At 43.3% G+C, this 25882-nt stretch overlaps 1 protein-coding gene across 2 annotated transcripts in view; it reads right to left on the bottom strand.

Moving 5' to 3' along the window:
* Positions 1-4156: 4156 nt before the first annotated feature.
* The window catches only part of PLA2G4A (phospholipase A2 group IVA), a 61022-nt gene continuing 39296 nt past the window's right edge, over positions 4157-25882 (bottom strand). Inside the window, exons 10-19 of one of the 2 annotated variants that reach the window (XM_062497585.1) lie at positions 22661-22883; positions 21824-21938; positions 19285-19422; positions 18855-18947; positions 17045-17116; positions 15084-15335; positions 9795-9979; positions 6764-6959; positions 6454-6611; positions 4157-5614 (exon numbers count right to left, since the gene is read on the bottom strand). In XM_062497585.1, coding sequence (XP_062353569.1) covers positions 5483-5614; positions 6454-6611; positions 6764-6959; positions 9795-9979; positions 15084-15335; positions 17045-17116; positions 18855-18947; positions 19285-19422; positions 21824-21938; positions 22661-22883 — 1564 coding nt within the window. In that variant the 3' untranslated portion in view covers positions 4157-5482. The remainder of the gene's footprint in view (positions 5615-6453; positions 6612-6763; positions 6960-9794; positions 9980-15083; positions 15336-17044; positions 17117-18854; positions 18948-19284; positions 19423-21823; positions 21939-22660; positions 22884-25882) is intronic. The other variant, XM_062497586.1, reaches the window with a different exon arrangement.

Below are 25882 nucleotides of genomic sequence, written 5' to 3'. Positions count from 1 at the left end.
GCTGACCTGTTTTCTACTGTGTATCAGCCATGCCATTTGTCCAGTTCAGATCTCTCTTGCTAAATCCTTTTAAATTAGTACACCAAAACCAATTTCTAAAACAAAACATTAAATAAAAAGGGAAAACACTGATTAAATAAGACACTGATTAAAGACCACTCATGTCCCAGGTTACAAGAGGTCAGAACTGCCCTGGGTGGGCAGAGGGAGAACTCACAGCAGAAGGAGGGTCGGGTTTAGTGCAAAACCCCGTGTTAGACTAAACTCTGTGCCTTCAATTTTCACTCAAATTGATAGGAATTTGGCTGATACTGTGGGCCGTTATCACTGCCTGGAAGAAAAACATCTACCTTAAAGTGTGTGCTGCACAAAGCACCTGAGGCTGCAGCCCTGGAGACAGACTGAGGCTCTCTGACTCTGGGAGTGTGTGAAGCCCACAGCAGGCAACTCAGTGTCCCTCAGTGTTCACTGCTTTTCACATCCTCACTGTTTCTAGCCATTTTATTAAATTTAGGTTGCTCTCATCACATTTTGCTGCTTGCACAACTCACCCTTCTCACCACTGGTACTAAATAATTTACAAGCACAAAGACCAAGCCCAAGCCCAGCACAGCTGCCCTTTCCTGGCGCAGGGACCAAAGAGCAGGACAATGATCTTCAGGACTTTAAGTACTTCCTCTAGCTGGAAATGTGCACTGGCCCCGGGGTGAGAAGAAAAGTGGGGTGGGTTTGGTCTTGAGCAATGACAGTTCATAAGTTGAACATAAATTTTACATATGTATATGTAACTGCATAAATACCTGTGTTCTTCATCTAGAAGACTGCATTTACTGTATTTGAAACGATTTACACCAAAATACTTCTCCCTCACACCACCCCACACCTGCTGCTGGATCTTCCAGCTATCCCAGCCATGTCATGGAGCGTGGTGGAGTCACCATTCCTGGAGGGGTTCAAAAACCACGCTGATGTGGCACCTGGGGACAAGGTTTAGTGCTGAACCTGGTGGTGGTGCTGGACCGATGGCTGGACTTCATGGTCTGTTAGGTCTTTCCCAACCTTAATGATTCTGTGATCCCAAGATTCCGAAATAAAAGAAAAGGAAGTGAGCAATAAAGACGCATGGGTTTCAGATGTCAAATTATTCTCTCATTTATTTTCTGGCAGCCCTTGAAAAAAGAGAGAGAAAAGAGGCAGAGGAAACAACAGGAAAAAGCCTGTGGTCTGGTGGGGTATTGAAACCTGCTCTCTATCACCTTGGAATAAATTTCTTTACCTAAAAATGGATTTAAAATTTGGTTTTGAACAAGGTGTTGAAAAAGTCCTGAAGCTGAGGGAGGAACAGCAAATGAGTTAAACAGCATTACTAACTTCTGGACTTTGGCAAGGTCAAAAAAGCATCAGTTCAAAACAGCTTCCTCCCAGCTTTATAAAGGGACATCCTAAACAAACTCCGAGACCACCCACGGCATGTTTGGATGCAAACCTCCCTCCTTTGAGCCTCTGCTCCCACCCCTCATCCCACCTCACAATCCACAGCCGTGGGAGCCCCACGGAGGAGCAGAGGGACCTCACATCACAACCCTGACCCCAGCCCTCCAGGCTGTCTCTCTGTGCAGGCATCATCCAGGCATTTATTAGTGCCAGAAGCAGGGGTTGACCATCCCACAAAAACGCCCCCAGGCAAATCCCTGGGGTTTGGTAAAACCGGACCAGAAGGATTTACACAGCTGCAAAACATCAGTGTCTCTGCTTCCCAAACATGCTGGAGAAACACTTCTCTCAATCTCTTCTAAAGCCATGGCGTTCATTCTGGTTTGTGTTTTCCAGCACACGCCCTAAACAAGCTGTGAGAAAACGTCTGGAAGGTGTTAAGCACCAGTGGGATGTAGAGGGTGTCTCTTATGTTCTCCTCCCCATCCCAGAATTTACAGGCTGTCTGGCACAGGTCTTGTGTCCCATGCTGTCAGTGCTGGCCCAGTCATCCATGCCCATAATCCATCCAAAAAAGGTGGGTGAGGAGCAGAAATGTAGCTAAATTATGAAATGGTACCAAACAAATGATTTAACTTTACAATCATAAAATCATGGAGCAGTTTGGGCTGGGAGAAACCTCAAAGCCCATCCAGTGCCATCCCCTGCCATAGGCAGGGACACCTTCCACTATCCTGCCTTGCTCCAAGCCTCATCCAACCTGGTCTTGGACATTTCCAGGGATGGGAGGTGTAGCTTTGCCAGTGTAGTTTATTCTTCAATGACAGATTTACAGCTACACACTCAAAGAAGCCCAGAGCTGCCTATTTTTCCCTGCTCAGTTTTGACTTGCCTAAAACAATGTACCTGGCTGAGAGTTTGAGAGAGACATGAAGGCTAAAACCACCTTAATGTTCCCAGGTTTCTGTGGCCAGTCTGGCACAGCTTTTGAGGAGGACGCACTGGAAGAGCATTGTACTGATTAAAGACAAAATATTTAAATATAAAGGTGGTTTGATGTTAAATTCCCTGAGGTTTTTCTGGCAGGTCTCAGGATGGTCTCACGGATGAGCTGCTGGCTCCACGGGAAGATGGAGTGGCAGGGAAGCCCCAGGTGCTGCAGAACAGCTCGCTCTGCAGACATCAGAGCCAGCTCCCAGCCCAGCACCAGTGACCCTGCCCCAGCTGGGGTTCCCCTGTCGGTGCCCCATTTGCCTCCAAGTGTTTCTCAGACCTGGCTGTTTCTGGCACCCCCAAGCTCCAGGTCCATCCTACCTCATGGGTCTCTCCAAGCTCATGGCATCCTGCTTTGGGATGTTTGTTTCTCTTCCCAAACATTTCCAGACAAAACCTAACAAAAAGCAGGAGTCTTTTGGCTCGGCCTTTGTTCTCTAATTTCAGGTTTGTGGGGCTTGGCACGCATGGGTTACACAGGCACATAAGAATTCCTGCTCCTGTTGGACCCAGTCCTGCGGGGTTTGGTTTGTCTAAAGGTTAAGGAGTTGCCGTGTCCCCGCTTCGCCCCAGTGCCTGCTCCTCACGCACAGCAGTGCTGTGTTTGTGTTGCCATGGGGAATTCCTGGGAACCCTCACAGCCCCTGCCTTCCACCTCCTGGATGAGTCACATCCCTACACGAACCTGTCCATCCCAGGTGCCAGCAGCCAGCGAGGGGGGAATTTACGGCTCCAGGAAACGCCTGCTCGGCTTCGCTTCCAGTGGGGACCAGAGCAAAACCTGTGATGTCAACACAAGTAGTTGCACAACCAGCTCCTGTGCGCAAGGAGCACGGGCTCTGTGTGTTCTGTAGGAACAGCTCTGCAGGTGATCACTCAGGTTTCATCCCACAAACACGACGTGCCCAGGGAAACGGGAAAGGGCATCGGCTGCAGCCCCATTCCCTGCCAAAACAGATTTTCCTCTCACCAACACAAACACGCTGAGGTCACCGCTCTGGAGCTCCAGTGGGATTTACTCTGAGCATTCCCTTCTGCTGGTAAAGAAGGCAGGCAGAGATTTCCAAAGTCCATCCGGGCACTGCAGCCTGCCCCAAGGTGCCAAGGAAGAGAAGCTCAGTGCTGGGTGTCCCAGGGCTCACCAGAGCTGTTCTGTTTTCCAAGGTCCACCAGAGCTGGTTTCCAGACCATATCAGAGCTGCTTTCCAGGAATTGAGCTCACCCCTAAGGCTTCACCACCTTCACGAGTGCAGGGTGGCACTTCCATGTCCTTCAGGCATGAAGGATTTTCCATGTGCTGCCCCTACGGTAATGTTTGAAGCCTGAAACAATTCATTCTCTAAATCCACCTTTTTCTGCCTCCTAGGGACCACATGCTGGGTTGGAAAAAAGATACTGTACACAAAGCAGAAGAACCTGGATTAAAGGGAGGGAAAATGAGAAACAAAGGATTACATTTCTAGGCATGGGAAAACTCTGTGTGGTTGGTGTCATGTTGTGTGTCAAGAGGGGTTTTCCTGCATTATTATTCTCCTTCCACATTATTTTTAATAATGTCTAAGGAACTTCCCTGCTTTATAAAGAATCCAGGATTAAAGGCAGCAAAGACTCATCCCATGGACTGTCAGTCTCATGAGCTGCCCCACCATCGAGCTGCTCCACATGTCTTCACAAAAAAACTGAAAATAGCCCACAAATTATCAAAATAAAACTGATTGAAAACAGCAGGTGACAAATATAGCTTTATTTTTCACCAGGTGGTAACACTGTGATAATATAAACTGTATAAAGCATGATAAAACTTTTCCATGAAACAGAGTGGGTACATATAATAAAATAAAAAATAGAAATATTACATTACTAAAAGGAAAAACAACACTTAAAAGAAAATATTACAATAATATAACGATACCAGTTCCTTTCTGTATTCCAGAATTTATGGAAAATGTTTAAATTATGCAGCACTAAGTTAAGTTACTTTTATTTTCTCTCTTGATTTTAAACATGCACTAACTCAAACAAAAATAACACCTATTGATCAATACAGGAAATGTTATTTAACCGCAGAACTTTTCATGTGGACTTGGACTAACCTAGGCTAGTGAGAGGTGTCCCTGCCCGTGGCAGGGGGTGTAATGAGATCAACTTTAAGGTCCCTTCCACCCCCAACCACACCATGATTCTTTTGGTGCAGCAGCTGTTAAAAGAAATGCATTGTAATTATTTCCCTTCCCAGGGATTTACTGATTTTAGCAATTAAAGTTTTCAGATCTGCAGCTGCATTTTCTGTGCACTTGCAGAGTTACAGCAATACTGGTTGAGATGGTACTAAAACAATCTCTGTCTGTGCAGTCTTTCATTATTCAAAGTACTAAGAATATATTTTTTAAATAGCCCTTAAGGCTTCACATTCTTAGTGGGCACATTTTACCAATTCCCAGTAAACATTGCCACTGTCCCTTTGCAGAAATGTGTTGTTTTAATCATGCTCAAATTTAAAATCACTGTCAATTTATGAAGGAACATTCAGGTTAGAAATACACAAACTGACAATAATTTAACACATGGTTTCCAGCAGCTCAAGAGTTTAAACAATGTAATTTAGAGGATTAAATGAGAAAAAGAAAATACCAGAGGTTTAGTTTTTGGCTAAGTAGTACAGATATTCTCATATCGTAGTGAAGTGGATTTCAATTTTTTTTTATTCTAATTCCATCTTACCCTTCAAGCTATGCCCAGTTTACATCAATTAAAAATCAATTACCCCCTCAAACGAAACCAGTGTTTACAGTTTTATAAGAAAACAAAAAGTCACTGAACCCAGTGATCTCCAACTAATCCCACAGTTTTAAAAATGAAGATCTCAGCCTACTGAAATGTTTGAGTTCTTTAAAAAGCAGTACAAAATGCCACTGGGACGTGAGCATTCACAAGAAGATGTGTTCAGGAGCGTTGCTCAGCCCTGTGAGGAGCAAGGATGCTCCACTCAAGTCCTTTTGACTCCAGTTCCAAAGGCAGGAGCAGTTTCTGAGCAGGGCAGGGCCAGGCACAGCCTCTACGTGTGGTTGTTGTTGAGGTTGCTCTTGTTGAAGAACCTCCTGGCCTCCAGACTGCTGAGGGACACGGAGCAGCGCGAGGGATTCTGCTTCCTGTACTCGATGCTCTCCATCATCGCCTCCTTGATCACCTGCAGGGAACACAGCCAGCAGGAAAACTCACATCTGAGCCACCCTGGAATGGACAGAAGCAGCCCCTTCTCCCATTAACAGCCAGTGCTCCCACTATTAGCTCTGCACCATCACTGAGCCAATGGATTGATGAGTTTTAGTACAAGCTGTGTTTCTTGAGTGTATAAAACACCGATTTTAATGCGGTCAGTAAAAATATGAGGGAGGCCACAAACACCGAAAAAGTCACACAAAAATACTCAGCACTTAAAAAGCCCCAGTAAAACTCAGAGGGGTAAATCCAAACATTGAGAAAATCCAAATTTCAAAGACATAGAAAGTAATTATTATGCTGAGAAAGATTAAATCTTCACTTTTATCTCCTCTGTGCTGATGTAACAAGTTTTCTTCACTTTATTGATTAAAACCTGCATATCTTTATCTAGGATGATCATTACACTTGTCACTCCACAGGTGTTGGGATAATAATATCATGTTTTGCCAACTATCAATTACAAATAATTATTACTGAGTTAGCTGATAAAGAAATTTCCTTCAGAGAAAACTTCCAGTGTTCTTTTTGTCCAATTACAGCAAAAAAAAAAAAAAAAAAAAACACCAAAAAAACCCCAGCATAAAATCTTGCACATCATATTTACATCTTTAACAGTCCCCTTTCTCAGTTATCCTGAATGGCTTGGGATGGTAAAATGGCAAAACCAAGGCAAGAACCGAATGAGAAAAGTCAGGCAAACACTGAGGCAAAGCCCTGTACCTTCTGTAGGGCAGATTTAGGGCTTTACTCACATCACCCACCTCCCTTTGTAACAATCCAGCCCCTTTAACCCCCCATACTTACATCCATGTTATTGAGGGTGTTGAACTCCATGAGGTCATGGAGCCTCTTGAAAGCCTCATTAGGATACTGGAAGTTGAAGGTAGAGAAAGGTGTATCTGGATCATCAAAAATATCAAAGTCTGCAAAATCCTTCTCTTCTTGTGTTTCTCTGGGAACGCCTGCACAGGACAAATACAAAAATTCCATCCAAATGTTAGGGCTGAGGATTTATTGCCTTATTTTTAAGGGCTCCTTTGAATTAATCCCCTACATAACCACCAAGTGATTCCAGAGGAACAGGTGGATTCAGTATCAGGAATTGTGAGCTTACCTGGAGCTTTGTACTTCCTGAAGTCGATGTTGGCCAGCACAAAGTGGATGATGGTTGGACAGTCCTTCTCTGAGGAGGTGTCCTTTGGTTTGAAAACATAGCACTCCTTCATGCCCTCCCGGTCAAACACGTTGGGGTCTATCTTGGGAAAGGGAAGCTTGTTCATTTTGGCCCATTTTTCAGCCAGCAGGATTTCCTGGAAAGAGGAAAAAGACTCGGGTGCATAAAAGTTTCCACTGCAAAGTCAGGAGGTTTGCAGAGACAGGGATCATGTGGGGTGGTTAATGTAATCCATAAATTATTAAGTCTCCAACACAGGAAGGACATGAAGGGAGTCCAGAGGAAGACACCAGGATGATCAGAGGGATGGAGCAGCTCCGCTGTGAGCAAATGCTGGGAGAGTTGGGATTGTTCAGCCTGGAGAGGAGAAGTTTTGAGGTGACCTCACTGTGCCCTTCCAATGCCTGAAGGAGCTGACAGGAAACATGGAGAGAGACTGTTTACAAGGGATAGAGGGACAAGACAAGGGAGAATGGCTTTCCACTGCCAGAGAGATGGGATACTGGGAAGAAATCCCTTCCTGCGAGGGTGGTGAAGCCCTGGCACAGGTTGCCCAGAAAAGCTGTGGCTGCCCCATCCCTGGGAGTGTTCAAGGCCAGGATGCAGAGGGCTGGGAGCAGCCTGGGATAGCGGAAGGTGTCCCTGCCCATGGCAAGGATGGGATGAGATTAATGTCCCTTCCACCCAAAACAGCCTGTGGCTCTCAAGACTAATCAAGTCCATCTCAGCAGAGATGACCCAGCAGGACCAACTGAGCACCTCACCCTGCTCTGGCTCCACCACCTGCCACATGAGTCACAGGAAGGAATGTGGTCTGCCCCACAAACCTGGGGCCGCATTTACAGAGCTGACAGTGATGGAAATGCCATCTATAATTTTACTTTGCAAAGCAGTACCAGTGCTGTGGCAACCACTGAGAGCTCTTAAACACTGTGCTATGCATCATTGTACTCACAGTCAACCCCTGCACACATCAGCCTCTCCAAGCACACCAAGTGAAGAGCTCTGGAAAACAGGCTTCTTTTTCCTCATGACAACTCAGTAAACAAGATAATTTGTAAATAATGACTCAAAAGCATGTAATGGGGTTGTGTGAGAGGGAGGAGAGGGAAGGTCAAACATCTTTAATCTTGGTTTTCAATGAAATAGGACCCTTCTTTGGACAACTGTTTTGGATACGCAAGAGATTTAGAGATAGTGGGTGTAAAATGGTAAACCAAGGCTCGAGTCATTGAGCAAAATATTAGAGTGCTACCATAGATACAGGCCCACTTCTGAAGTGGCATTTGCTCTTTGCAATGCACCAGTGGGACAGAACTGGCTCCTGTTCCTGTCCTCTGCCTCAGGAACACACTTGTGCCTGCCTCAGCACACACCTACTTGTGCTTCAGAAATAATGGACCATTCTCTTCAACAGAGACTTCTGGAACACCTGAGGCACCATCTAATTTTCCCACCATTTTTTATAGTGTTAAGTAATTTTTTGCCATTTGAAAGTGACAGTTTTGAGAAAAATCTTCAGGATACCACTTGAGTGCTAATTAATCTCTCGATGCTCCCCAAAGCAACCCAGAAAACTGCAGCTGACAAAGACAGAATGCTAAGGGTACCAGGGGTGACCATATACAGCCTTTTGCATGGACTCCACCTGTGGAATTCTAAAATGGGGGAAAAAAGATGTTTCAGAGGCAATGGCAGCGCTGTGTCAGCAAGTCCAGCTGCTGGGGCAAACACTCTTGACAAAAAAAAAGGAGATACATTCTCATGCAAGTAGAATATTAAAGGAAAAAATGAATGGACTCAGATTCAGTCATTTAAAGAAAAACAAAGTATCTCAAGTACTACCAAGTCTTCTCAGTGCTCTACTCTCCCCAGCAGCCCCAAGACACCTAGAAATTACAGCAATTTCTCCTTTTTATTCTCCTGTGATTTGGCTTTGCAGTTGGCAGCACTAATCTCAAGCTCATTTTGCTACTGCTGTTATTTTCTGATGTTATTTTGGGGGTTTTGTCACTCCATAGCAGCTGAAGGAAAAGAACTCTCTGTTTGTTCTAACTGAATTTTGTCTGTAAAGCAACAAGGAATGCCTGATGTTTCTCAAACAGGAGTATTTTTTGACTTCCCTTAAAATTTGTTTTAAAAATCCATTTGATTTTGAAATAAATAATGCCTCTTTTTTGAGGATGATAGAATCGTTCATGTTGGAAAACACCTCCAAGATCACACAGAGCAACCAAATCCCACCATGCCCACTAAACCACAGCACGAAGTGAGAACCTCACAGTAAGTCTCTGAAGTGCTGGTTTTTCTGTGGCAGTTACCAAAATGATCCATGTAAAGGCTTTGGGATCAGCTGGAGCTGTGTGGACATGCAGGTTGTATAGACTGACAGCTGTGCCTTCCACATCTGCTGCAGAAAACTGCCATGGCACTTACTCCCTGTTTTCCTCCAGTCTGAATGGATTTAAGAGTCCCACCTAAGCCAGTTCTGGGATTATCCTGGTGAGGATGGATGAACAGTTAGCCCTGATTCCAAAAGGTTATTTATTTAGCAATCCTGAGATGATGCATTTCTGCAAGATGATGACATGAAACCATCCATTTACATCACAGTACACAGCGGAGAGCAGCTGGGCAGAGGGAGAGTACAGCAGGGAAAATAACTTAATTGTTTAATTCTGACAGAAAATAAAACCCTGCAATCAGTTCCAAAGCAAAACTTCCATAAAAACAACCAAGCTCCTGCTTCAAAGGAATTTCATTGTCCCTCTTTGTGCCACTTGCCTCATGGAAGGCACGTCAACAGGAACTGAGGCACAGGGCAGTATTCTGCCTTGACGTGGACAGAAATACTCCAAAGCTGTAGATACAGCGTGTAGAACAGCACCCAGGCCTTGCTGGGACCATGTGGAATAGAACTGAGTCACCTTAAACTCCTGAGCCCAGGAAAGGAAGGGCCTGTGTCACTTACTTTGAAAGGAGGGCTGGAATCACTTGGCCTGGCTGAGAAATCAAAGGAGATGATGAGATCCACACCTCTTTGGGGCCTTAGGATGAGCGGGTAGGGCAGGTTAAAGGTCAGCCCACTGTCTACGATGTGGATCTTCTTGCTCTTCACATCCAGGGGCTCATAGATCCTCTCAAACTCGTCAGGATCTGTGTGGAACATGGGAAAACCAAACCAAGCAGGGACATCTGAGTTAAGAACTGAGGTTCTGATGAGCTTTCCAGTGTCTCCCTAAGTTCTGGAGAGAGCAAGGAATTTGAACTGCACAGTGTATCCCAGGTAAACACACCATGAATTCAATTGTAACTAAAACTCTTAAGAACTGGAGAATGAGGTGAACAGCCAGAACTGTAAGGGCCCTCTAAGTTCACAAGGCAGACCCAGAGGTGGCTTGAGGTGAACCAAAAGGAACAAATGCCCAAGTCTGATCCCAGCCCTCCCACCTTCACTCCATCATCCCAAACAACCAAAACACAAAGGAAAAAGATTACGGAATGTTCTATAACGTGTGTCAGGGAATGGTCCCAGACTCTGTTCAGTGGTGCCAGTGACAGGACAAGGAGCAATAGCCATAAACTAAAACACAACAAGTTCCACCTCACCATGAGGAAGAACTTCTTTCCTTGGAGGATGCAGAGCCCTGGAACAGCTGCCTGGGGAGGGCGTGGAGTCTCCCTCTCTGGAGACATCCCAAACCCCCTGGATGTGTCCCTGTGTCACCTGCTCTGGGTGACCTGCCTGGGCAGGGGTTGGACTGGGTGATCTCCAGAGGTCTTCCAACCCTAATATTCTGTGATCCCCTCAGTGTCCCACAGCCCTTGCTCAAACCTATTCCCCCAGGTTCCCTCCCAACCCCACATCGTTCCCAGCTTTCCCAAATTTACCCAAAAACTCTCAATTCTCAATTCTGCCCTCATGTAACACTTGTCTCTATCTGCTTCTGCTCACTCAGTTGAGACTGTCAGGTCTTGTTTTCCAACTTGCACCAGACCTGATGAACTCACACTCCACCAGGAACAAAGAGAAATAGTGACCCATATCCATATCTATATCCGTATCCATAATTTAGGCACTGAACAGAATTCCCTGTCAGCCACTTGCTGCTGGTGCTGTCCTAGTGTGGTGTCCACCACTCTTTTCTCTAAGCCCAACCTGAAAATGTTTCCCTCTAACCCCAGTATTCCCTCAGGTGCAGCCCAGAAAAAAAAACCAATCCATTCTCCCTGGCTATCTTCATACTTGCCAGGTCTCTGGACACTAGAAAATGAAAGTCTCTGGACACTAGTAAACTATCCCTGCTGCACTTAATTTTTTTCCCCTGACACTCTATTCTTGTTCCAGACCTTACAAATATTTCCAGTGAATGGTTTAGCTTTTTAACAAAAATCTAATGCTCATATCTGTAGGGGGCAGTGTAATGTAAGGAATGCTGGACAGAAAAATACAATTATTTCTGCTATAATTTAATTTCTTGGTACCTACTTATTGACATTGATAGTCATCTGGAAAAAAACAAGCTGTTTTGAAGCAAAGAAAATCCATCAATCAAAAATAATTCTAACTTTTGTCCCTGTCATTTCAGGAGCAGCATGTTGTGAGCACCAAACCAAATCTTAAAACAGATTATTTCATTTTTTATTTCTGCTGTTATTTATAAGAGGACCCTTTTCCTAGTAATGAGGCACCATTTCCCCACTTTTTGCCTGGATTTCTAAAGAAGAGAACATTTTAAAATCACTGCCTACTGCTAAAGGGCTAGGTGTGTTTATAAACCTATTTTAGAACCAGATACGTTTCATAATCATCAATTAGCATAAATGAATGAAAATGTATTGGTATTTATCAAATTCATCACAATTTAAAAAAACAGTAAAAAACCCACACAGACTACAGTTCCTTTTAGTACAAGTAGACCAATTTGGTTTTCCTTTTCTTCTTTAAAGACAATATGTCAAAGATAATTTAACCCTTATTCTCACTAAGATGTTCTAAGGAATTGCAAAAATATTTTTGTTCAAGTTTCCTCTGTTCTTATGTTACAAAAATTGAATTTGAAAGATCCTTTAATCAAGAACAGCATCAGCTATAACAGGGTTTGTGATGGGAGTGTTATTATTGCCACACAAACTTCCTCCCAGCATTGAAGAACGAGATGGATCCTATTGCTTACAGCCCTCATGACCCTAAAATCAAATTTATCAAAATAATCTTACTATATTTTAAAGGAGAAAACATCTTAATGTCGTCAATAAATTTCTAAAAGTCATATAAATGGCTTTTAGTAATTACAGTCTTCAGAGAATCCCAGAGCCTGGGACATGAATTTTCAGCCTTTTAGGAAAGATGTATTCCTATTACCAGCACCCTCCAGTCCATCAAACAGCAAACTGGGAGAAAATGGGAGGATGTGGCACTTGGGGACAGGGTTTAGTGGTGGTGCTGGGTTGATGGTTGAACTTGATGATCTTAGAGGTCTTTTCCAGCCTAAACAACTCTGTGGGTCTGTGTTTACCAGCCCAGCTCCATGTTTAGCCAGTTCAGTCCTGTCAACTTCCCAGCAACGGGATACACAGACAGATATTTGTTAGGAAATTATAAAGAGGGCACATCCTAGAGACCAAATCTGCCACAGATGGCAGCTCCAATGGAAGGAGGGGAAATGAGAAGGGCATTTGCTGCTGACGTCCATCTACTACAACTGTTTCTATAAATACTGAAATAAGGAAGCAGAGATTAGGGGTTATTTTCTCCCCATTGTTATGCACTCGGCATTTTCTCAAATTGTTCTGGTGTGTTGTAACATCAAGAAAATAAACAGAACGACTCTGAGTTCACAATGAAATAATTCCTGATGAAATAAGAAAATGCTTAGCATTATATCCACAAATAGAATCTGTGGAAAAGCAAAGCCAAAGGTTTTACTTCCTGACCAAGCAGCTGGGATCTCTGCTGCAGGTACTGCAGACCCTAAATTCAATCCTCAGTAATGACTGTTAGATTGCCTTAGGTGAGCCACAGTTCATTCTCTGCAGAGGATTTGGGACAACTGGAAATGGAAAGTTTTATTGATATCCTTTTTGATTCACTTATTTCTCCTTTGGAGTGTCTGCCAATAAAGGAGAGTAAGACTTAAAGCAATACAGACTTCTCTCTGCACTCAAACTGACAGTGATAGGAATAAACAAACACATCTTAAATGTATCCAGTGCCATGATAATCTAAGGATTTAAATTTATACCACAGTCTCCCTTTCTATCTGTGCCTCTGGGCTCCTCAGCTCCTCCACATATTATGAAAATTCACAGCTTTAAAATGTGGATATGCTCATCACACTATGGAATGACTACATTTTATATTAAGTATTTATATTAAGTACAGATGTTTCAAGGGGTTTTTAACAGTTCTTAATTCTAATATTGCAACCACTCGCAGCTGTCAGATCTGAGTTGTTACTGCAGGTTTATGAATGTGGGCTTTGGCTAACAGCAAAAAACTGCAGTCATGTCAAACTTTGTCCATTTTAACCCACAGAAGTTTCAGGCACTCCAAAGTAATTGTGTCAGAGGTGCAGAGTTCTGTCAAACCAGCATTTTATTTCCATCAAAATCAAATCCCAGGAAGCTGATAGTTGATTCTGAAGACTATCCACGTGTCTTAATTATGCAAAATTCTCATCAACTGTCATTTTTTCCAACCATAAATTTCCTACCCACTTTCCTGCCTCTTTTCCAAGTACTATAAATATTAAGACTACCCAGTTTGTAAACACCTCTGAGATGATAGAAATATTTAGAAAGTGGAGTCCAGATGGAAATTACTCTTCAAGCCCTGCAAGGGATTTGTTACATTAACAAATACACATTAGAGCACGGCTGCTACTTAAGCTTTTAAATGACATCTGGTATTTACTGTTGCTTAATGAGTGGCTGGGACAATCTCCTTCCTCTGAATAGGAAATGAGGGCTGAGGAGAATGTTGCTGTCACCAAGGATGGTTGTTAGGACTGTGTAAGGAGGAACAGTCTGGAAGGAACACCCCTTTCAGAGGGGTGTAGCTGTTCTTTGCATGATGGATCACAGAATCATGGGATGGGTTGGGTTGGAAAGGACCTTGAAGATCACTCAGTGCCACCCCCTGCCATGGGCAGGGACACTTTCCACTATGCCAGGTTGCTCCAAGCCTTGTCCAGTCGCGGCTTGGACACTCCCAGTGCCAAAAGAACTCCAAAATAAATTCACTGCCTTTCACTGAACAGATTGCAGGGAACACTAAGGCAAAGGCTCCAAAATCCTAACCAAACACAATTATTCCTCACAGCTACTGTCCCACATCCCTCATGGAGTGGGGTAAGACTTGGAACTTCTTTTGAAAATACATATTTTTCTGAAATTCTTAGCCTCTATCCGCATTCTTGCTTAAGCCAACATGGAATGTGGATGCATCTGCACATCAGGGACCCTGGAATGGGAGTGGCTTCTCAGGTGGATTCATACTGGGAAGAACATGGTGTCAGCAAAGTAAGAATCTATTGACTGTGTCAGGGCAGGGTCAAGCTGGACCTGTCAGGGAATGGTTCTTCCTCCAGAGGGTGTTGGGAACTAAACAGGCTCCCCTGGGAATGGGCCCCAAGGCTGCCAGAGCTCCAGGAGCTTTTGGACATTGCTCTCAGGGATGCACAGGGTGGAACTGTTGGGGTGTCTGGGCAGGGCTGGGGTTGGACTCCATTAACCTGGTGAGTCCCTTCCAAAATGCACTGATTCTGTAATCCTACAAGTGAAGAAGTGTGTTGCCTCCAGGAGTTTTTCAAAAGATTAAGTCAGCAGATGAGCTACAAAGGTTTTGCAACAGGGAAGTCCTGCAGAAGATCAAGGAAAGGTTTCATTTCTACCAGCAGGCTTAGCATCAATAAGAGCCAAAGAACAACCTGGATACCCTTTGGAGAAGGCCAAGATAGTGAGAAAGCGGATGTAACAAAGGGCACCACACCCAATTGCAGTTTGGTCCCTTTCTACCAAACGAAGGGCCACTGTCCCTCCAGTGGCCGTTCCACAAGCTGTGCCAAGAGGCAGGGAGCAGACAGAAGGCACTGTGTGCCCTTTGAGCCTCCCAGCCTCCTCACAAGCCCCACTGCTGGACAATCCCCACGGTGCTGCTGTGACCCTCCTGGCACGACGTTACTGTGCCGGGAACTCGCTGCCTCCGGCTTCGTTCATTACCACTAATTACCACAGCACCAGCGTTCTGGGAACTGACCTGCAACTGCCGCTGGCTCCTCCTCTTCCAGGGACTCCTGGGTGAGCAGCTCTGCCAGAGGGGACAGGGGGTAGCAGCTGTTGAGGTTCAGCCCCAGCATGAAGTTGTGCACCTTGCCAGCGCGGCCCTCGCGCGTGTTGAACAGGGCGCTGTCCCCGACCAGGGCCATCAGCATGCGCTGCACCCAGCTCTCCTGGCTGCTCTCCTGTAGCCTCTCCTGACACTCCCGCTTTGCCTCAGCGCCCTCAGTGCCTGCACACAAAAATGAAAACACCCAGCAGTGCTATCTAAACATAGAAAGTGTAACCTCAGCATTTCATGAGCTATAAAAAACGACCTACAAAAAAAATTCTTTCAATGGGGCTGGATGATGGAGCTTTGCCACAATGATTTCAGAGGCGTGCAGAGAATCCATCTTTTCAACTTCACAGCCCAGTGAAACCTTTCATCTGCACCACAGCAGCGTAGATGTGTCCATCAGGAAAATAGACTGGGAACATTAAATGACCTGAACCAGACTTAATTAGTCTGAGGGCTTTCTCTTTAATCTCTGCTGGGTTCAGGGATAGACCTGAGCTGGTAAGATCCATACCTGATGTAGACATAAATTTCTCTGGGTGTGCACTGACAGCCTTCTCCATCTTTTCTACCTGTTAGAAATTCAGCTTTCCTCAGGAAAGCAGAGTTAGTCTACATAAAGGATAATGCTATAGCATGGAAATTTTTAAATAACTGAAATTATCATTACAGTAAACTGTAAACTACAATTAGTATCTAGCTTTAATTAACCAAAGAGTACAGGAAAGATCCAGACTTAGATGTCTGCAGTTGGAGCTCACAGTAAAAGTGACCTGGAATGGCACCACCCTGCATTCATTCACCTGTCAAAACTTGACTTTTTGGGGTGTTTTGGGTAAAAAAGTAATTCAGGCTCAAGCTTGACACTTTAAATCCAGCTTTTAAAGTTGCCTCTTTAACCCAGGCTTTAAAGGAACTGAGTTTTATATAAGTAGAGAGAAAACAAGCATCAGAAAAGTCCAACATCTGTCCAATAACATTCTATGGAAGTAAGAAAGATTTCCAAGTGTTTACAATCCCAGATTTGTTGGTTGCTCACTATGGGTACAAACTAGGAAAGAAATGTGTTTGGTGCTGGCTGTAGTGTTTAAACAGGAAATCCACAAATAAACACAAAGCCTGGTACCACCTATGGTTTTTACACATAAGGGGAGTTGAAGAAACAATCACTGAGCTGAGCTAATGACACAATTCCCTGTCTCACCACACAGACTTTTCTTCCGTAGATCCTGAAATCACAATCGGCTGCATTCCCATCTTTGCTCCACTTTTTAAAAATAGAACCAGATTTTTGCAGGTGAAAATCACCCCAAAAATATCATCCAATACAGAAAGCTAAGACACCAGAAATCTCCAGGTGCTTTAGATACGTAGAGATAATTGTCAATATAATCTTTTCTTCCCACTGCCCAACATTCCCTTTGTGGTTGTGCCTCCTCTGGGCACCTGGATTTGGGCATTGTTACAAACACTATACCATGCACGAAGAATTTCCTGTATCAGATGTCATTTGTAAAGATCCTACAAGACACCTGTGAATGCTGGAAACACACATTAAACCATTCTCAGGTAAATATTTGATCAGGAAACCCTTGAAAACAATGGACAGTATTGGTTTAGGGGGCTGGCAGCAATTCCCAGATGCCTCTGAGCTCAGAAGCTTGCTGGAAACAGACTTCTGGAGAACTCTGGCCCAGCAAACCACATTTTTGGGTGTATGTGAAATTCCAGACATGTGAGAGAATCCCCTGATGATCAGCTTGAACAGGAGACATGAGGTGAAGCCCAGAACCTCCTGGGGTCTCTTGTTCTCTATTTTATTGAGCCACACAAAAGCTGATGGAAAAAGGAAATGATGAAATGAAATATGAGCATTTCCATACCTTTTGAATGCTGTGATTCATCTTCACTATCTGAGCTGTCGTTGCTCACAAGGTGCTTTAGCCTAATATTTTCTGTTGAAAGAAATATAAATTCCTTTAAACTGCTGGGGTTTAACTGGCAGAACAGTTAAGAATTTCAAAACAATCCAAGTCATAAAATTCTCATAGTCTCATAGTCTTTGAAAATACAGCTGAAGAGACTGGGTCTACTGTGGACATCAGAATGTGAGCAGCAGGTATTGGATTTAGCCTGCAATTTTTGGGCTGGAAAAGAAAATGTAACCTTAGCAGTATCTCCCACTCCCCTCTGTACTACATACCTGACACTTTATTCACCTTCATTACAATGTAGATGTTTAGCTTCTGTCCTCTCAGTAGCTCTTACTGAACTAGGAAAAAGTTATTGTGATGCCAAGGTGGCACTGGGACCAGACTGTGATTCAAATCACATGAATATTTTCACATCTGATCCCACTTCAAAGAATATTTTTTAAATTATATGTGAAATGAGTCACAGATGACAGATAACGTTCTATGTCTTACTATATTTCAAAAGCTGACTTTTCCACGATCATATTTATTTACAGGAACTGTCCATGAAGAGATGTTAACATTCATGAGTTGTATCAGGAATAGGAACCTGGAGGTCTCATTCTCATCCATAAAGAAGAGATTATCAAACAGCTGAATTCCATCCATTAGGAGGCAGACAGAGGTTATTATCTTAAAACTATCTCAATCTACATTTTTCTCTTCTTGCTCTTCAGAAAATGCTGGCTGTCTAGACAACTTATTTATTGGTTAGATCTTCCCCTGTAATGCTGCCTTCTCAATAGGAAACAAAAGTGTTAAAAACCATTCATCATTAACTACATTCTCAGATAAAACTTAAAGTCCATCCAAACCAAGCCACAACTCTTGCTTTACAGCCATCTTGCCATTTGTGTGCCAGGAGTGAAACAAAATCATTCAACTTGGAAGCAAAGGACCAGATACCAACAGGTTTTGGTTTGAATGGAGCAATTTAACAACGCAGAGATGAGAAGTTTAGGTGCATTTTGCTAATCCCTTTAACAGTACAGCCCAGTGTCAATCACAGAATCACAAAATTCACAGAATCACTGGGTTGGAAGAGACCTTCAAGATCATCAAGTCTAACCCCTGCCCTAACACCTAAACTAAACCATGGCACCGAGTGCCACATCCAGACGTTTTTAAAAAACATCCAGGGGTGGTGACTCTACCACTTCCCTGGGCAGACAATTCCAGTACTTTATCACTCTTTCTGTGAAAAACTTTTTCCTAATATCCAGTCTGATTTTCCCTTGATGTAATTTGAGACTATGTCCTCTTGTTCCGTTGGTTGTTGCCTGGAAAAAGAGACCAACCCCACCTGACTAGAGCCACCTTTCAGGAAGGTGTAGAGAGTGATAAGGTCACCCCTGAGTCTCCTTTTCTCCAGGCTGAACAGCCCCAGCTCCCTATCAAGAGACTACACAAGTAACTATCAAATACTTGTCAGCTTCTACTCTCCAAAAATCACACAACATAGAGGACTCTATTAACTACCAGTAAAGAGATGGATAGATGCATGTGACTTTCAGCAGCCCTGACTGACCAGAAACAAAAGGGAAAGAAAGGAAAGAACACTCCCAATGCTCTTTCCCCATCTCAGCAGCATCCAGCAGTGCCAGCAACTAAAGGTAATTAATTCCACATTCTTAAATGACTACCAGCAGTGCTATCCTTCCACAGAGGGATAATCTTGCCAGCAATTGCTCTGTATAGTGGAATTATTTACTAATAGTACCTAATTCTTCTTCCATGGTGGGCCCTTTATTCTGAGAATTGGAGACACCAAGGACTCTGTTAAATAATATTGAAAATGCACTGCCCCAGACACCTGAAAGAGAAAAAATAAACAATGAATAGTGCTTGGCAGAAGGAAAATAAACTCCACATACCTTAATAAGCACTATTTAAGCAGTTGGTTGCTCTCTGAACACACCTCTGAGTTTGGAGCAGGCCGAGTCATAAGCTCATGTGTCCAAATCAGAACAAAAATCCATGGAAGTAAGAAACAAATAAACAATGCCAATCCATATCCGTGCAATCTTTCAAATTATTCCAATAAACTGAGAGGTCCACTTCCTGTCTCACACTTTGCGTGACTGAATTTAAAAGTCCACAAACTACTGAAATTGCTTTTATTTTTAAACCCCTTTCTGTCACATACTCACCCATCAGGAAATGCAAGGGATTTTCAGCATATTTCTTCACCACTGTCCCCATAAAAAACTTGCTTCCAAACAAATCAGGGGACATGAAAGTGCCATACTTGGCCATTCCAATTTCATACGGACTGAATTCCACCCAGTCTGAAAAGTCAGAAATAAAACTCTGCTCAGTCAGAAATCTCTGCCTGAATAGAAAGAGAGGAGGTAAACACAGAAATGAAGCAAGCAAAGGAATTTTAGTGAAGTGAGAAGCCAAATAACCATTTGGAATATCAAATCAAGGTCAGTGATGTCTCAGCAGGGAAAGAATCCTCATTCTCTTTGATCACAATAAACTTTGGTGAAAAGAATGAAGTTGGAAAACCAAAGGTATAAAAGGAGACATCACACAATGAGGAACGCACAGTGACATCTTTTTTTCATCCCCTGCTTCAGCATGATCCCCTGCCACATGTGGGTCTCAGCTTCAAGCTGCTTCTCATTCACTGCAATTCCACCAAAAATATGGAGAGCAGTGACAGAGGTGGCACATAAATCATTGACTATCCAAAGGGTTGTGAAATATTCTAGTAGAGGCATTTGGATTCTACCCAAGCATAAAGTTTTACAGGAAATCCAATATCAAAAGGCAAAGCTGAGAGGCAGTTGATAAACTTAATAACTCAAATACTGCCAAAGATATCTTTATAAGTCCACTTTGTTGAACAGAGAGCTCAAGAAAAATACGAAATAAATATAATGTTCAAATGCATTTTCTGATCTTAGCAGAAAATATCAGAAGTGATTTGCATTCTATTGTTGTAGGGCATTGAAAATGGATCCTAGCTGTCTTAGAAACGCTTTTTTGATACCAGTGGAGTTGTTTCCATTGGAGAATTCAGTTCAAAAAGGGAGCAAATAACAAAAAAAACACATCTCTTTTTAGCATTTCACCCATTCATCTATTTCATTTTCCCTATTTTAAGCAGGCATTAATTTGACTGGAAATAAATCAGAAGTATTTCTCAAAAAGAAAGGCAAAAGAAACAGCTTTGAAATATCCCCACGTCATGGAATGCAATCCACCCTCAGGATATTCCTGCTGACGTGTGGAGTAGAAGGTGAACACTTGCTCTGAAAAGGAAAGATTTAATCATGATTGCTGGGAGTTCCATCTCATATGGTAATGCTTATCTGAGTTAAGTCAAATACAACATCCTATTTTACAAATAAATCACCCACAAATCTTCACATTCACTGGAGCAGAAGGAACTTCCTTTGAAGACCCAGTCCAGGAACTTCATATTTCCTTTTAGCTGTATAGACATGAATTGGCAGATACATTTTCAGAACCAGGGTGACAGCAAAGCTGAACTGAGAATTAGAATTAATTTGTATTAGTTGACCTCCAGCTTGCATTTGCACGGAAGGAGATTTCTCAAATCACAAAGCCTGCTCAGGGAAATAAAATTTCTGCCTTAAAAATCAATGTAAATTGGGAAGCGTTAAGTATTTCTGTTCAAAATTTACTAAAGCTCTCACATCAGGAACAGCTAGAAGGAGGAATAGAGCTTAAAATAAGAACCAATCAAGGTCTAGCACCCTCTATAATGACAGAGATGTCAACCTCAAAAGGCAAATTCAAGATCCACTGGTACAGGGAACACCTTTTTTTTTAGAGCAAAGTTAAAGCCTACAGGTGCTTTCAATCTTGCTTAGCGAAAGATATCACTAACAAAAGAAAATTTTGGTTTTAAAACAGTAATCCAAATAAAATTTCTCGAAAAACAGAAGTTCATCTAAAACCCAAAATACTCCTATTTCCAAACAAAAAGGTATCACTTTCCAAAGTGGCAAAGTCAAAGACACATTTTCTCATGAAATATTTAGCCTAATTTACAATTCCTCAATTTAATTTCCAACCAAAGCTTTGACAGAAACTTCTCCAAGTAACTATTTTAGGAAACACAATGACGTATAAACCTGAGGCAAATCACCTGGCATTTCCCTTTCCAGTCTTGAACATAACTACATATAGATGCACACATCCTTATCTTAGTGTAGTATCTTCCACAACTGGACCCAATCTCAACTGAAGTTACCAGAGGGGATTAAAACCTATGGAATACATACAAGTAAAAGGTGGGGTTTTTTTCTTGCTCCAACAGCACTTCACACTGGGCAAGAAGTGAAAAAGAGATCTAATTTGTCCAATTTTAATCACGGAATCACTGAAGTTGGTAAAGACCTCTAAGATCATCAAGTCTAACTGTTAATTTCACCCTTCTCTGAAAGAGAAGGTGGCTGAAGACAGTTTCCTTTCCCTGTTTTATACACTGCTTTAAACATCTCCCTGTTGGAGTCACCAGGTTTCTCTTTGGCTTGGCACTCCTACTCAAATAAGTGATCACCTACCCCTGAGTAACTTCTTATCACTCTGTCAGATTCCCAGAAGTCAGATGCAATTTGTCTCAGGTACATTAGAAAAAAAAAAGTGTTCCTTTTAACCAGCCACACACCTCTCTCCTTGCCACAAGTGACTCAACACAGATTGGGAACACACCTGCAAACATCAGCTCTGAGACATCTGGCTTGACGTGCAGACAGGTGAAGAGTGGCAGAGCACACTGTGCATTATTGACCTTCTCTTTCATATTGCTCAGAGTGGTGTCCATCCTCTGCAGGGAAAGACAGACATCGGTCCCAAACACATCCTGGGAAGGCCTGCTGATATATATCTATTATATATACAATATTCTATTTCTATTTTAAAATAAGTATCGCATGCTTTTATTTTATATAAAAACCTGGGAGACTCCTCCAGTTGATGAAATTTCATAAGAAAATCTTTTCATCCATGTGTCAGGTTCTGATTTAAATAAAATATCTGTATATTTTTTCACCCCTTGGTGAACAGGGACTTCTAACCAACCTCACACAATCATTAACAGCCCTTCAGCATCAGAATTCCACACATCTGCCACTAAAAACAGATGTGTTGCCTCTTTTTCAGTGTTTTACATTGTTCAAAACCCACTATCAGTGTACCCTTGTGAGGGACAGAAGTGTATAAAACACATCTGCAAATCTATTGACACATTTCAATCTTGCCACAAGACCAAATCCAGCTGCTGCTTACCTGACTCATTTGAACTTCAAGTCTTGGTGCCTGATTCAGCCAATTAGGAAATTTTCAATTAGAGAATACAACAGTGTGAAGCTCTCCTGCTGTCTTTTTTTCAAAAAAAACAAGGGGATCTTTCACAGTGAAATTAGTACTTTTTAAGCAAATCCTGTTTCTTATAGCAAGATATGCACTCTTTATTAAATGTCACTAAGGTAATTTCAAAAAAATAGTAACAGTGGGCATTATGAAAGAGCATCAAAAGCAAGCACTCACATCATGGATCAGTGTTTCCCCTATGAGCATCCCAAAGATGTCTGTGAAGGTGACAGGCTGCCCTGAGCTCTTCTTGTTCCACAGAGCCTCGATGTAGCGCTTGACCTTCTGAGGGGTAAGCAGCAGCAGGGGGTTGTGGCTCACAGAGTTCATCAGCTCCTCATTGATCTCCTTTGGGCCCTTGGCTGGGAAATCCGGGTGGGAATACAGAGTTGACATATACCTGTAATGCAAACAGGCTCTGTGAGCATCAAACTTGCTGCAGTGCCAGCTGCCTGAAAGCTACAAAAGGCTCATAAATGAGTTGATACAATTACTGATTAAATCAGGTTAATTGACTCTCCATTTACACAGGAACTTGTCAATTCCTTTTTCTCAAAGCACAGAAAGCTGAGCAATTTGTTCTAAATATAAGCATAGGATCAGACACTCAACACGCATTTTCCATAAAGTGTATGAAGTAAATGATTGAAGAGTCCTCATTTTTCTGTTTAAGGGGTAACAGACAGAACATCCAAAGCTGAAAGGAGCTCATCCAGTTAGCACAGCCCTTGGCAGCCCAGAGGTCCTAGAAGGACACATGGAGCTCTCTCCCTGTAAGAGGCATCTCTCTGCCCTCCAGTTCATTATCACTACTGAAAAATTCCTAAAATATCCCAGCGTATCACAGAATCCCAGAATGGTTTGGGTCAGAAGGGACCTTAAAGCCCCTCTAGAGCCACACCTTCCACTAGCCCAAGGTGCTCCAAGCCCTGTCCAACCTGACCTTTGGACATTTACAGGGATGGGGCAGACATAGCTTCTGTGGGCATCCTGTGCCAGGGCCTCACCAACCTCATAGGAAAGGATTTCTTCCCAATATCCCATCTAAACCTACTCTCTGTCAGTGGGAAGCCATTCCCCCTTGTCTTGTCCCTCCATCCCTTGTAAGCAGTCTGTCTCCATGTTTCCTGTCAGCTCTTTCAGGTATTACAAAGTCACAGTGAGTTCACTCCAAAGCTCCTCCTCTCCAGGCTGAACAATCCCAATTCTCTCAGCCTTTCCTCCCAGCAGAGCTGCTCCATCCTCTGATGATCCTGGTGCCTCCCCTGGACTCTCTCCAGCAGCTCCAGGTCTTTCCTGTGCTGGTCCCAGGGCTGGAGCAGCTCTGCAGGTGGGGTCCCACCTGAGCAGGGCAGAGGGGCAGAACCCCAATCCCTCCCCTGCTGCCCACGCTGGGGGCTCAGCCCAGGGGTTCTGTGGGGTTCTGGGATGGACATGGCTCCACTTTCTAGGATATGATGCTTCCTTAATAAACTGAAGCACAGTAACTACAACCTGTGCAGAGAGTTAGTTGACTGTGAGGATGTGGAAGAGGCAAATCATGAGTCTGTTACTGAGGAACAAGTTTAGTTTTACTGCCAACAAAGCTCAGACGTGTGCATGCAGCCCTGGCTTCCGCTTGGTTGGGTTAGGCCACAGCAAGACTCAAGACAGGCCCTTCTAATCTAGAAGAGGCTCATTTACTATTATTTACCCAGTGACCTGGCTCAGGTACACATCCCTTACTCCAGGCACAGCTCTGAGACACACACAGGGTCACCCTGGCCCTGAGCCATTTCTGTTGCAGCACAACCAACCCTGTCCCACGTGGGCTTCTAGGACTTGATCCACGGGTTCCACATCAGCTCCTGGATGCAAGGAAAGGGGAATGCAGCTGGAGAAGTCAGCACAAGGTTGAAGCAAGATGGCAGAAAAGCATTGCTCCAAGGTTAGGCATGCAGATGAGGGGACAAGCAAAAACCTGCCTCTCCCATGGAATTCTCCACCCTTCAGGAAAAAAAGAAAAGAGAATTATTCCCAAGTGACAGACTGCATGGAAAAGAAAGAAAAAAAGGGGAGTGCCAAAGTGTCAATTTATTTACTCATCAAGCAAGGAAAGACTGAAGGGTGACATCAGAGAGCAAAAGCAAATTTATTCAAACACAACTGTATCCAATCTGAAGCAGTTCAAATAATCTTCCTATTTTAACTCAGATTTTATAGGTTTACATTAGATAAACTATGTATTCACCCCTGGGTTTTCCCCAAAACAGACCTCATAGCCAACAGTGACCTCTGTCCTGAGCAGGGATTGCAAACCCTTCCCTAGAATCACAGGGAATGTTCTAACACCACACAGCACTATTCCACTGCTCTTCATCCACCTTCTGCTTTTTACAGCTGTGACAGAAGTCCATCCATGTCTCTCAATGGACAGTGATAAATCTGCCCCACTACCAGTGATAGAAAACACGGGTTCCAACCTTTTATAGTCCAATCTAAATGAGAAATTTACTCTAGTTCACAGACACTTCTGGCATTTCAAAACCTCCTGGCATTCTGAAAGCTTCCCTCTAGTCTGGGAGGGGGGAAGCAAGCTTCACACAATGAAAAGTAATTGACAAAAAAAGCCATACAAGGAGTAGAACTGATCATTATCTCCTTCAAGAGTCAGCTTTAGAGTGTGGAATTAAAATTCATGTGCTTCCTTAGAGCTAGACCAGGTGATAAAACTCATCCCAGGCAGATTCCCTGCCCCTTTATATTGCAAGTCTTTTTCTCACAAAGAACTGAGACATTTGTACAATCTCATCCCTGAGTCTGAAAGGACCCTCAAGGTCTCTGCTCCAGCCTCCTGCTCAGTGCAGTGCCAGCCTAAGTCAGATGAGGCTGCTCAGGGCTGTGCTCAGTCAAGTTCAGCTTTCACATGAGCACTGCCTGAGTCAGACTGAGAGGATGACACCATCCCCAGCCTACTCAGGTGAGAATGGCTCAACACATTCCAGTGCTTGGCCACTCTCACTGCAACAGAATTTCTCTAAGAGTTAATCCAATTACTCCTCGTCCTTTCCCTGGGCATCCCCAGAAAGAATCTGTTTTCTTCACAGCTACTGAGCAGGAATTGAAGACAACAATAAGATCTCCCCCACCAATACCTGTGCCTAGTCCTCAAGGCCAAATGAACTATTTTAAAACTTGATGTATTGTCTAAATTAAACAGTGCCAGTGGGACCAGACAGTGGGTAATCCACAGTGGGATGCCCTGCAGGGTTGCAGACAGGCCACAGACGTTCCCAGTAAATCCACCAGGATTTTACACTGGGTGTAAAATGGAGCAAGAGATCTTTCACAAGAATCACAAGGTTGGAAGAGACCTCCAAGATAATCAAATCCAACCCAGCTCAACACTTCAACTAGACC

This window comes from Cinclus cinclus, chromosome 8 (genome assembly GCF_963662255.1).
Source record: "Cinclus cinclus chromosome 8, bCinCin1.1, whole genome shotgun sequence".
In the NCBI taxonomy this organism is placed as follows: Eukaryota; Metazoa; Chordata; class Aves; order Passeriformes; family Cinclidae; genus Cinclus; species Cinclus cinclus.
Note: the sequence above shows the minus strand (reverse complement) of the source record. Positions and strands in the feature narration are given on the sequence as shown.